The sequence below is a fragment of the Phodopus roborovskii genome, unplaced genomic scaffold, assembly GCF_943737965.1.
Source record: "Phodopus roborovskii unplaced genomic scaffold, PHOROB, whole genome shotgun sequence".
Lineage (NCBI taxonomy): Eukaryota > Metazoa > Chordata > Mammalia > Rodentia > Cricetidae > Phodopus > Phodopus roborovskii.
This window is the reverse complement of record NW_026126413.1, coordinates 5,068,525-5,082,729: the sequence shown is the minus strand read 5'-3', so window position 1 is coordinate 5,082,729 and position 14,205 is coordinate 5,068,525. Positions and strand designations below refer to the sequence as shown.

Here is a 14,205-nt window from a genome sequence, read left to right as displayed (position 1 = left end):
CACAAGTGACTGTGGAAGCCAGAAGACAGTTTCAGATACCCTGGACTAGATATTGTAACTATAATTCTTGCTTGATAACTGTTTTGTTATATGTAATTTTACTATGTTAAAGTTAAAACCTTCCTTTTTAATTAGACAGAAAAGGGGAGATGATGTGGAATGTCCTTCTGTATGCTGTGAATATGTGTTGCTTTTATTGGTTGATGAATGAAGCTATTTTGGCCAATGGCTAGGCAAAGTAAAGCCAGGTGGGAAATCCTAACAGAGCTAGAGAAAGAAAAAAGGAGGAGTCGAGAGATGCCATATAGCCGCAAGGGAGGCAGGATGTCAGGGCATCACCGGAAAGCCCAGTCATGTGGTGATACACAGATTAGTAGAAATGTGGGAATTTGTAAGTGAGAGCTAGCCAGTAATAAGTCTAAGCCATTGGCCAATTATAAATATACATTAAGAGTCTGAGTTGTTATCTTATAGAGGCTGCAGGAACCCAGTGGGCAGAGAGAAACTGGTCCAGGGGGCAGGCAGAATGCATGTGTCCAATTACAGCTGTGAGGTACCCCAAAAGAAGGTACTGGGAACCACACTCAGGCCTCTGAGAGACCAGCTAGTCCTCCCAGTGACTGGGTCATCTCTCTGGACCCAACTATTTTCTTAAGCTGTAGACTGTGAGGTATTAAATGTCATTTAGTAATAGAGCACTGGCTCTTTCTAGGATTACAACTTAATGGGAACAGAGTCTCCACATTTGTCTCCCTTGGTGTAAGGGACAAGAAAGATGGGGAGTCCAACTCTATCCAGATTCCCTAGAATTGATTGAGAACACTTTTACTTTTCTGTCCGTAAGTGTAAAAAAGGCAAAACAACACTGTTAGGATAAATACTATGTTCTGAGCCCTGATCATTGCCTATGTGTGTCTCCCTTTCCTTGTGTGCAGCAACAGTCCTTCCCTCTCCTTGCCCCTGAGGGCTGTTCTGGCCATGTGGAGTTTATGGGTATGATCGAGCTACCAGTTAGGGCACAGGCCTGCCACGAACCCAAGAATCCACCCTTTCAAGTCTGCATACTCTTCTAGCACTACTTTAGGCACTATGATCTTCCAGGACAACTCTATTGGTATTAATTTTTTTTTCTTTAGAAGAGCAAGGCATGCTTCTGGTTTTAGACCTAGTTCTAGTTTTAAAGGTTTGCACAGGATAATGCCACCCTCTGCCATTAAGACATGTGTCCCTCAGATTGGGTTAATGATGTGCCAGCAGGAATTTCTTCAGGCTCCAGACTCGAAACTATTGTCAGAAAAGGAAGGCAGACTCTCCTCCATCCCAGACACAATTGATATTTTTCCTTGATCAGCTCCACAAGGACCCCTCACAGAACCATCTTACATGCAACTTTTCCCTGAAGATATTTTCCCATGATATAATCTGACTTTTAAACCTAGGTTTGTATTTCTACAACATACTTAAGCCAATGGGTCTGCTGCCTGTCTTTAAGAATCTTTTTTAATAAAACATTTTTATTTTTCCTGGAATTTTTATGTTTCTTCTCTAATATTTCATTTGATTCAAATAAATTTCAATTGAGGCACTGAATTCTGTACATTTTGTAAAAAGCATTCTTTATTTTTAATTCAGTATTTTTTAACTTCTGTGCAAAAGAGCTTACCATTTACACAAAGCTTAAAATGAGTTTGTTTTAAAAATAAAGGGATACTGCTTCATCAATTTTGAATTTTTAGTAGTAGAATTAAAAATAAAGGGATACTGCTTCATCAATTTTGAATTTTTAGTAGTAGAAAATTTGCCTAGCATGTGTGAGGGCCTGGGGTTGATCTCCAGCAACTCACACCCACCCGCCTCCAAAAAGTTACTGAAAGAGGCTGTGATTACAAAATTACGTATACATAAGTGGACAATTCTGAGATTTTACAAGTCATATATGCTTAATGATAAGAACCTTTCATAGCTAGGAGTTATCCATACTCTCTAGAGTAAGTGTCAACAAACACCAAACACCATTTTCTACGGTTAAATGACCCTTATGTATTTTAAGGACACTGGTTAAAAAGAAAACTGGCAATGAAACTTTGTTTTCAAAGTATATGTTCTCTTACATAATCATGGAAGGCTTTTGCTTCGCTTGAGTGTTCACATGTCTCCCGTCTCTCTGGAGCTGCACAGTAGAGATCCCAAAATACACTGAAAAGTAATTATGAAACATTAAAAAAAATCATTAATATGATGAGAAATCACAATTCAACAAACATAAGACACGTAACTCTTTATACAAACCCTTTCTTCTTCAGGACAAGTATTATTTCTCTAAAAGATTTAAATTCAGGTGAGTTCTTTAATGAATAATTGCACTTTACCTAAACATATTTCCAAATGATTAAGCAGTTTCCTAAAAGGATAAAGAATTTTAAAACTATGTGTTTTTGTCCTGTCTGAGGGTCAAACCCTTGTGAATAAGTTGATGAACACTTTCCTTCTCATAATTGATTCTTCACATGCCTGACAATTAGTTGAAAGAATAGTTCAGCCAACTTTCCCATGAAGAACAGAAATAGAAATGGTGTCCTACTGTAATTAATAAGTTAAAGGTGGTTACTCTTTTGCAACGGATCTTACTACCCAATTCATACACTACTGCCCTAACCAGAACATCGAACTAATCAAACAAGATTTTTTTTTAAAAAAATCTGTCTTGTCCTTTAATTACAAAAAATAAGTTAATAATTTTGAAACTAAAATAATCCATCTCAACTCCTTTACTGTCCTAATCAAAAAAAAAATATATATATATATACATATATATATATAAATATATATATATATACTGAAAAAAATAGGCCCGGGTCATCCTTCCAGCTGTCAAGTTAACTGTAAGCATTTAAGCTAGGATTGAGAATCATAGTGAGCAGATGTTACAGGCCTGCTATGAACAAAAGTTCTTCAAGTCATTTTAGTCCACTCTTCCAAGTCTACGATGTGAAAGGCACACAAACCCGCATGGTCAAGAACATAGCTGTCAGAGCAGGACAGAGACCGGCTGCTGCTTACGGCTGTGGGAGACTGATCAGACACAATTTCCTCCTCCACATGGTTTGACTTTTGAGATTAAATCACATAGCACACACATGTCTGCGGGACAGTAAGGATGCATTACGTATCCAACTGTAATTTTGGTAAGGGCACAGAACCTTTGACCTTTGAAGCCTCATTTAGTCTGGCTCTCTCAACAAGAAAACTCTGTAAGCCTGGTGCAGGAGACAGGGAACTCAGAAGGGCTGAATGGCTAAGCACTGTCACCCTGCAGTGTCTTATGTATTTATTATTCCTTTTTCCATTAAGTGGAAAGAAAATCTACTTTCCTTCTTATTAAAATCCTACAATAAGAGAGAAATACAAAGAGGAAAATAAAGACTAAAGTAAGTGAAGTTCAATATTCTGACAAGAATGAAAACTATTAAAACTGTATGTGGCTTCCCAGGAGCCCTACCAAGATTTGGGGATAGAGCTAGCCTACCATTAGGGTAAGGTGTGCATCAAGTATAGTATCCTCGTTTCCATCTTCTTAAGGAAACGTAAAACCCTAAAAGCAAAGTGCTTAGTTGCAGCCACAGAATGAAATACACAGCCTCATGATTAGCAGCTCAGTGTTTTTATCCTCAAATACTCTTCATTTGCTGGCAAGTGTCCTAAGACCTCTCCTGACAGTCATTCTGTAATGTTATTTATTTATTTATTTATTTATTTATTTTGTTTTTCTATTTTTTGACATAAAGTTTCATCTAACGTAGACTATCCTCAGACTCTCTGTAAGCAATGATGACAATGAACTCATAACCCTCCAGCCCCCACCTTCCAAGTGCTGAGATTATAGTCATGTTCCATTATACCTTGCTTGGAATATTACATTTAAAATACCAGATTACACAATTATTGTTTGCACATTTTTTATTTACGCACATAAATATTTATAGCATTAGCACTGTTCTATTTTTTTCCCTTAACAAATTTAGTGTGCAATGAAAAGTTTACAGGTTCAGGTTTGTAGATAATCAACAAGTTAATAAAATATAACAATAAGGTCATATTTGTTACTGTATAAAAATATGGTCCTCTTTTGCAAAGGCAAAGAAAATACACCATCTAAAATCATTTGCCTGCACCACAAAAAATTTTTAACAACAGCAAGCCTTGTTCTAGGCTATCTCATAGCACCTCAGGTAAGTATAAATTGTTTCCATACTATACTGTTTACTTTTTTCACATTGACACAAACTAGAGAGAGACTCATTGGAGGAATTGCTTCCTTCTGATTGGTCTGGAGGCATGTCTGTAGGGGGATTTTCTTAATTAATGATTGATGTGGGAGGATCCTAGTGGGCATGTAGTTTGAACTGAATAAAAAGGTAGCTAAGCAGATCAGAGGGTGCAAGCCAATAAGGAGCATTCCTGCTGAGATCCTGCTTCACCCTTCTGGGATGGACTGACGGCGACCTAAAGTTATAACAAATAAACCTTTTCCTCCTCAGGCTGCTTTTAGTTAGCAACAGAGCAAACTAGGACACGTGCATTCACATCCTTTTTTCTATGGAGTCAAAGATTATATAGCCAAGGGAAGCCAGGAAAAGATAGGTGAAAGTATGACAAAGAACGCTCATAAAATTGTATGTTTTATTTTAGGAACTATATTTATTATGAGTATATTTAAGTCTATAATAATCTAAGCTATATATCATGAAACTTTAAAAATAAAATTAAAACCCAAATAGGGAAAATGTCAGGGCTATAATATGCATGTTTAAAGGAGGCATCATCTACTTTATAACTATGTTTGTTGAGCTCTAATAACTATGGGTGGGACAGATATTCCAAAACTATCTCTTTTTTGTAAGGCTCAATCATGTTTTGGCAGTGATACAGGCCGCATAGCACTGTGACTATCAACCTAAATTTTGGAACAAAGGGCTACATTAGCAATCATACAAAAAAAAAAAAAATGCAGGAAGACCAAAGGACATGGTTTTTAGTCCATAATAAGGGCATTAAAGTCAGAAGCTGTCTACTGGATCCTTCAAAGATTTTTAAAAAGCCTAACTTTTTCTTCTGATAATATTTAAAATCTTATCTGGATTATATGTCATATACTACCCATGGGGAAAAAAAAAAACATACCACATCGGTGACTGAATCTGAAAGCAGTGATGAACTGAACTGCAAATAGCTCAATTGCTAAATTTCCTAAATATAGAAGTTATGTTTCATAACTCATTAAATTTCATAAATTCTATGGGCTTGCATATGGAATGAGTTTATCTCCAGAAGATTCACTGAAATAGTTAATTTGTCCTTCTCGAAGGGGTTTTATTGTGAACTGTTCCAAGACCTCTAATAGCACAAGACTGTGAAGACAGACTCTATAACCTGAAGTGCTAGAGATTAAGGACCTGGAGTGTTGAGCATTATCTGTGGTACACAGTGAATTCATCATGGTGGTTAATGCTTTAGATTTACACACTTCGTTTATCACTGAGAAAGAAGTAGAAAATCTGAATTCTATAAACAAAGACAAAAGCTATATAAACAGAAGCAAAACTTGCCAAGTGATAAAATATTTGAGTTTGTATCATTTATTACTTTTGTAATTAAAGTTTGCCAAGTGTAAATCAACAAAAACAAACTTAATCCCCAAATTTATGGTTTTCTCAAAAATAGTTTACACTTCCACCCCTGAAAACATGATTCCAGAATGACTTAACTAGCTTAACATGTGAAGGGAACACAAAAACAAAATGGCTGCCAGGAATCTATAAAATTTAATAATTAGGCAACATGTGGCCCAGAAGATAGGACCTTATTACCGTAACTAGATGGTAAACTTTCTAAAAGCAGAAATTTGAGCAATAAAAGACAAGCAAAAAAATCTTTATGAGAAATTTTTTTTCAGAAAAAAATTTCAAGTATAAGCAGCTCCAAAAGTCATTTCTCTGTGAGTGGTCCAGAATACATAAATGAATGCTAGGTGGCCATAATCCCTCTAATAGTTTGAATCTGCAATGTCCTGTGTGTTAAAAGCTTATCCAGCTTGGCACTATTTTGCAGGGACAGAGTGTGAGGACATGCGAGGGCCTTTAAAAGATGGGGCCTAGTCAGGCTATCTTCTGGTACCCTTGAAAGGGGCAGTGACAGCAGCGGCTGCTCTTCCTTTCCCTCTTTCTTGTGTGCCCAAACCATTAGGTAAAGTGGCTGCTCCAACCTGGGCTCCAGTCATGATGATCTGCTTCAGGTTGGAAGACAATGAACCAAACTGTAAACCACAAAGTCATTCTTTTCTCTCTGTAAGCTGATTGTCCCAGGCGTTTGTTACACCAGCAGACAGCATATTAACACACAAAACTACTTGTTCACATGAACAAGGGTACTTTATATAAAATATACATACTCAACTTTTCCCCTTAGGACTTCCACACACCTGCACTTTAACAACAGTAAAGAGTATTTAACAACTTTTAAAGTACAAAATTTTGTTCTATTTTTATAGAATTCTTATAATGTTCCTGCATTAATGATAAATTCATCAATTGAGTCTGTGTTCTGTGTTAAATTCAAACACTACCTATTAAGTATCACAGTCCTGCATTTGATCCTAATTATTACCACCATTTTTTTATTTAAATTTATACAAATTAGATAATTTCCCTAAAATCACAGAGTTACTTGGTGAGAGACCTGGGCTTAAATTTTTTTAATTATTACATCATTTTGCTTCTGTGTAAGTACAGTAATGAGCATTCACATTTTGATACTCCTAATTCTGATTATGGACAGACAGATTTACACACATCGAACTATGTGAGTTGCATTAGTTATTGTAAGAATAGCAGGTAAGACATTAAGCATCATTATCTTACAATTGATCATCATAGTCCTGTTTCCAATGATCCTCTGATAACCACACCCTCACCTTCCCTGCAGCTGCCAGTAGTTCAAGCATGCCTTGATGTTGATACAACTTAGAAGAGGAAACATTCCTGAGTCCTTTTTCATACATACAGGATGCATATTGCCCATCTTGACATATAATTCAGAAACATGTCTCAAGTCTTAAGGAGTCTACTAAGACAGTCACATCTATGGTAAATGTGTGGTAAAGAACATGCTGTGTGCAAGATGGAGTCTGGAGAGAACAGAACCGCCATTCCTCCGCTCTCGGTAAGACCACGTGGAAATACATAGAAATGGGTTAATACTTAAGACAGAGCTAGCTGATAAGAAACAAGTAACTGGCCAACAGAATTATATCAAATACAGAGTCTCAGTGTGTTATTTGGGGTTCGCACGGCGGAGGGGCAAAACCAGCAGCAGGTGGGAAAAACAGACTCCTTACAAATGGCGCCCACGTGGCTAATAAGAACTTCCACTTAAAATTTAACAGAAGCTTAAAAAAGGTTTTTAAAACAAAAGAACAGAGACAAGCAAGGTTTCTTGGTAGCAGCATTTTTCTCAGTTGGACTCTGCTTTGTGAGAGACAAGCAGATATTTGCGCAGCTTCTCTAAGGGAGGATTCCTGACTCAGCATAAGCGGCAAAAAAAACTGCATGGCTTTTAAGAAGCACTACTAACAATTTCTTGGTGTATAAGAGAGCTGGTGGTGGCAGTGACCACATCTCCAGGCCTGCAGCATGCTGCTGGGTGGCAGCTTAGACCAAGGTGGTTAACACAGCTCTTGCTGCTGGCAGTAAACCGCGGCTAACACAGCTATGATTTTCATTTTAGCAATGTTGTTGTTTACCAGATAAAAAGACTCGTGGCCAGAAAAAGATAAAGATTTACAGTAAAGACAGATTCATATTAAGAAAAACCTCTAAAGGTTTACAGTGTGTTTTAAAAAATACGTAGGCTTGGGGGGGGAAATGGTTTTAAAAAGACAGAGAACAGCTGGGTATGGCGGCACACACCTTTAATCCCAGCACTTGAGAGACAGAGGTAAGCAGATCTTGTGATTTCAAAGTAAACCTGGTTTGCAGAGTAAATCCAGGACAGATAAAAGTTACACAGAGATACTCTGTAACAAAAAATGAAAAAATAGAAGAAAGAGAGTAATAATAAAGCCACTTCAAGATGGAAAGCTCAGAGAGAATCTGGATACTGTACGGTATTATATCATCTTTGTATTGTTTGCTGAGGAAACAACAACTGTTGAAGGAAATACTGCTGGATTAATTCAATTCATATATTTTAAAAATGCTTTGACTCCAAAATTTAAGTTCAAGGACAAGTTACTGGGGAAAAGGATTTCTATTTTTGTTTCCACAGAAAATAAAAAGCTGTGGATTCCTTCCAGACTAATGTGGTTTGATCAAGCCAGGCCCCCTGAAACAGAGTCGCTGGTGATGCAACATTCAAAACAGCTTGGACAAAGCAGCCTTGCAGACTACAACCAGGATTTCTGCGTCTTAGGATTCCCCCATGATAGCGCCCTTTACCAGCAGGAAGTAGTTTGGAAAGATTATAAGTGGTTAATGATCACACCCAATTCTTTTTAAAGGTAAAAAGGGAATTATGGTATAGATATGAATACTTTGTTTTGGAATGGATTTGCATTTATTGATACAAATATAAGGTCAATTTTGTGATATGTATGTTTCTCCTCTTGTTTAGGTATTGTGTTTATATAGCTCATTTAGAAATGTAATGTATAATTCAATACAAATTATAGATAGTACCTATGATAGTCAGATATTATAGTTAAGTTAGTTAAGATTTCTAGATATACAGACATGTATTTGAGATGGATAGGGATTCTTCAACCCTTTCAAAGACCTACAGAATATGGCATTTAAAATGGTTTAGGGTTTTTCTTGACAATGAGGCACAATTGCTCTTGGCAACACCATCTGACTCAGAAAGGAAGATGGACATTGAGGAAACACGTATGGAGTTTGCTTCCAGTATGGCAAGACTAGCCATTTGGACAAGATACTGCTCTTGTCTGGATTGTTTGACTTTATGCTGTATAAACTGAACATGCAGGACCCACAGAAAAGTGACTGCTGATTCGAGATGGACATTGCTACAGAGTTCCTGCTTCATGGAAGAGTCTGCCAGACAGAGTCTGCCAGACAGTCTGCAGGACACAGAGAAAAGTGACTGACAAACTTCCAATACAAGAAGACAGTTTAAAGTTTCCTGCCTTGATGAGGAGTCTGCCAGACACACTATGGCCTATAGGCTGAAGATAAAACATTACAGAAGAACTTCAGGTGACTGATCAGGTGGCAAGATGTCTCTGTCATTTCTAGAGTTTATATATTATCCTACTGTGGTCTTTGAGGGAGTTGAAGACAAATAGTTATGGTTATAGTTTTCCTTAGGTTTAAAGATAAGTTACATATAGGTCTTTAGACTCACAAAGATGGAATAGATGATGGGATATTTTCTTCAAATCTTGCTAAATGTTAATGGACTAAATATTGTTAACTGTGATTCTTATTTGATTAACTGTTGTGTTATATATTTTGCTATGTTAAGGTTAAAACCCTTCTTTTTATTTAGACAGAAAAGAGGAGATGATGGGAGATGCAATTCTGTACATATGTTTCTCATACTGGTTAATGAATAAAGCACTGTTGGCCAATGGGAAAGCAAGATGGGCATGACTAGGAGAAGAGGAGGAGAGAGGAAGTAGTAAGGGGTCAAGATGGAGGGTCTGAAGAAAGCAGAATGCCAGCCGGCTCCCCGGTAAGAGAAATACATAGATCAACAGAAATGGGTTAATAATTAAGACAGAGCTAGCCGATAAGAAACAAGAAACTGGCCAACAGAATTATATCACAAAAAAAAAAAAAAAACAAAAACAAACAAAACCAAAAACAAAACCAAAAACATGCTGTGTTCCCTGGAGACTCCACTGGCCCTGGGTGTGGCTGGAGCTTTGTGCTTCCTGCTGATCTTCTCACCGCTCCCTCCCATCTGGCCCATCCCCATTCCTGTGCCAGCAACGCATACCTAGAAACTCTTTCTTTCCTTTCCGTTTTGTTTTTTTGGTTTGTTTGTTCATTTGTGTTTTGAGACAGGGTTTTTTTCTGTATAGTCCTGCCTATCCTGGAACTCACTCTGTAGACCAGGCTGGCCTCGAACTTAGAGTGCTGGTATTAAAGGTGTGTCGCCACTGCTTCCTGACTTTCTACATGGGACCCCTAGTAAGCCATACCAGGCTGGCACTCAGGTAGGTAATTTGTGCTCTACTTCCTGTCCTCCATTTCAGTCACTCCTGTTAACACCCCCAACCCTGTAGCAGCCTGCTTGTGAGTGGCCCTCAGCCTACCTTGTTCCATTTCCTAGAGCCTCCAACCCTTGGTACAGACCAAGTACCCCTGACTCCATCCACCCCCACCCCCACCCCCACCCCTGAGCCCACTAATCCCTGTCACTCCAGACATAGCCTTTGTCCTACTGCAGGCCTTGCTCCAAGTAAAACCCCAACTCCCTGGACCCTGATTCTTCATATGGATAGGATCCCCTTACTTCTTTCCCACAGCCTCTCTGAGACCTTTCTCCTAGCCCACCTCCATTCCCCTATTACAGCCACTGACCTGCAGACCCACTCTCTACCAAGGAATCCACAGCCACACTTTCCTAAGGTCCAGACAGAGCAGCAGAGACCAGGGGAAGGGTATATGCCCAACCAAACCAAAACCAGACATCACGGCCTAAGACACCATTGAGAAATAAGAATGAAAAGCCAAGACAATAGTCTGCCATCAAGACCCTACTACTGTAGGCTTGAGAAATGAAAAATAACTGAAGCACAAGATAAGGACTTCAAAACTGCAGTTAGGAATGTGTGCAAGGACCTTAACAACTATATATATATAATCCCTTAATGAAGTCTGTGGAAAAGCTGTGGAATAAAATAATGAAAACCGTTCCAGACATGGAGTAGAAACAGGATCCCTAAAGGAAACCCAAACTGAAATAAAGCTGGAAATGAAAAATTCAGGAAGTCTAACAAAAACCTCAGAGGTGAGCCACACCAACAAAGTACAGCATGCTAAGAGCCAGAGGGGACACAAGTGATTCCAAAAGAACAGTCTGCTCAGACACCAGCAAACCGATGCACTTAAGAGACAGTGGGAACACTGTGCCCGTGCAGGTTAAAGCCAGACAGGTCCTGGCCTGGGCACTCACTACTGCGAGTGCTGCTCCTGTACTTATATTGTAACCACACACATACTCTGTTATATCGTGCCTCCTTTAGCTGGCTAGCCCACTACTGACTTTCTTGAGGGTAGCATAGTCTGTACTTCATGAGTATTTGGTAAACAGGCTTAAACAAACAGGCCATTCTAATTTCAAATCTTTTTTAAAAAAGTGACAGGAAGTTATAAAATTACAACTGCCCCACTGGTTAGTCCTAGTTGGGCTACATAAGTGAGCTGAGCTATACTCAAAAACTTGACTCCACAGCACCAGCAGCATACTTGTCAAAAGTATCATAAATCTGGGCCTGCTTCCTTCATCGGGCCACAGATACAAAGCTCGGGTCTAAACTCTTAAGAGCCATGCATCTGCAGGATTTGAATTCGGTGCTCAGCAGCAATGATCAGGAAAGCTTATGAATCTGGCACTTTCTGGAAGTGTAGATTCTTAGCTTTCTGTCAGTTCTCAGAAGGCCTCCTTCTCTTCAAAACTGTTAAGCATCCACGACTCACATATATGAAGCAAATGCTGAAAAAAACATGCTGATAGTTTTATGGGGGGAAAACCTAAAATAATATTTAAAATATTGCATACAAAATTAGTTTTTATATGTATATATATATTAGTTTATATGCCAATTATTATTAATTTGATACCTCCAAATTAAGTTACTTAAAAGTTCAAAGCCAAGGTATTCTGAATCTTTGAGTCACAGGGAAAGAAAACAAAAAAAAAAAAAAAAAAAAAAAAAAAAAACAAAGGCAGGATTAAGAACTAGGCTTTCTGATAGCTGGTGTGAATAGCTAAAGTCTACTACTATTACTACAAAAAATAAATTAATTAATTAACTTAAAAAAAAAAAAAAGCCAAAGCATGCAGGAAGGTATTATTGACCACCATGCTGTAGATTTAGGCTAACTTATTGAAGAAGTGTGGAGTGAAATAGGTATAAGAAATGAAATAAGAGAGTAACTAGAAATCCGCCTCTTCTAAGCCACTGTCCACCATGAACAGATGAGTCTGATGATTTTTCTGCTACTTTACCATCATAAGCAGAAGCACATCTATGAAGAGTCATAGGTGAGAAGGCATCTAGAAGGCAGCTAAGATCTTAGGCCTGAAGATCCAGCTGAGTGGTAGAATACTTGCCTGGTATTCACAAGATCCTAAGTTCAACCCCACACTAGAAAAAGGACACGTAGATCTAAACACCTTAAATCCTTAGACTGTCAAAACACAATTTTGATTTTTTTAATATTATACAAGAGAGCAGTCTTAAACCTCAGAAAGCAGCACAATGACCATGTTCAACTGTAGTGAACGGTTGGTCCAATTACAGGAACAATGTTCAAACAAAGGCCTGCACCTGTTTCTGCTGTGTGAGAGACAAACGGGAAACCCACAACCACAACTGACCAAATGTGGTTCAGTAGCACAGAACTTCAAAAGAGACGTGCTTCCATGGAGACACTAAAAGATGAGGAGTGAATAATATGCAGAGGAAACCATGTGCCTGGCATAACGGAGGCCTTCTGTTTCCTTCCTTTGAAGAAGTTGTTGACATTGACAATGAGTGGCCAAGGCAACAGGTAAGGCTTCTGATAGAGATGCAGAAGAGATACAGACCCAGCTAGCCTAGTTTTTCCAAATGTCTGTCCTACCAATCGCTGCTGCTGCTGCTGCAGAGAGGCTGCTATCTGTGCCACGATGACTTTACACACACCAGTATGAACTTGGCCCTAAACAGTTTCTAGCAAGGTTTTGTGTGTTTCTAATCTCTCTCTCTCTCTCTCTCTCTCTCTCTCTCTCTCTCTCTCTCTCTCTCTCTCTCCCTCTCTCTCTCTCTCTCTCTCTGTCTCTCTCTGTCTCTCTCCCCTCTTTACTAATCCCTTCTGGTCTATATATAAATACTTCAAATAATTTCCCTTCTAAATATACTTCCGCAATCACTACCCTCGGTCTCGGCATCCTCAGCAGAGGCCTCATATCATACTCTGCAGAGAAAACAAGCCATGGGAATAAGAACTGAATGTCTTACCGTAACCCTACCAACATCCTTGCTCCTCCTCTCATGCCTTAGGAGCTGAGACGGACTTACTTCTCTTTAATATTTGTGCAACTACACACTCTTCCCTGACCTCCACCTCTCCTTACGCCTTTGTACAATATGGACCTCTGCTTCTCCACCACCCCTTTCCCGTGTGCACTGAAACACGTCCCAGTGGGATGGCCATGTTCTTCTAGGTGTGGCCCATCCTCTCAGCACAGCTGAAGCTTTCGAACAGACTCACTAAATCTACCATGGCCATGTCCCAACCTCTCAGTGACGTCTCAATCCACTACTCATCACTTGTCTTGCATGAGTCAGTCACTGACGACCTCCCACTGACTCCTAAGAGGACACATTCACTCTTACTATTCTACCTGTGCAGCACAAATGATCCAGCAAGCTGTCATTTTATTTCCAGAACACGCTCCCTTATTGTGGCTTTTCTGTCACAAACTTTACCGGTTTCCCCTCTCCCTTTTTAGGAACTTTATCTTTCTCACAGCTTCCCCTTCCTCTTTGTCCTTAAATGTTCACTAATGAGGCCAGTGTTCTGCACAATGAGCACCTCCCCCACAACTCTATTTTTTCCTTCAAGACAGGGTTTCTCTGTGTAACAACCCTGACTGTCCCGTAATTCACTCTATAGAGCAGAGACCAGGCTGGCCTCAAATTCACAGAGATTCATCTACCTCTGCCAAGTGCTAGATTAAAGGTTTTTGCTACCCCAAAAAAAAAAAAAAAATGAGACTTCTTTTCATTTTATATGTATTAGTGTTTTGCCAGCATGTAGAGGGCATCAGTTCCTCTTGAAGCAGGAGTTAGAGGCAACTGTTAGCTCCCATGTAGGTGCTGGGGATTGAACCCAGGTCCTCTGGAAGAGCAGTTAGTGTTCTTAACCACTGAGCCATCTCTTCAGCCCCCGAATACTTTTCTCTTTATTCACATGG

At 39.0% G+C, this 14,205-nt stretch overlaps 1 protein-coding gene across 5 annotated transcripts in view; it reads right to left on the bottom strand.

Moving 5' to 3' along the window:
* The window catches only part of Ssbp2 (single stranded DNA binding protein 2), a 226,816-nt gene that overhangs the window by 118,205 nt on the left and 94,406 nt on the right, over window positions 1–14,205 (bottom strand). For all 5 annotated transcript variants that reach the window (XM_051182957.1, XM_051182956.1, XM_051182958.1 and 2 more), the window contains exon 4: window positions 2,112–2,196. In XM_051182957.1, coding sequence (XP_051038914.1) covers window positions 2,112–2,196 — 85 coding nt within the window. The remainder of the gene's footprint in view (window positions 1–2,111; window positions 2,197–14,205) is intronic.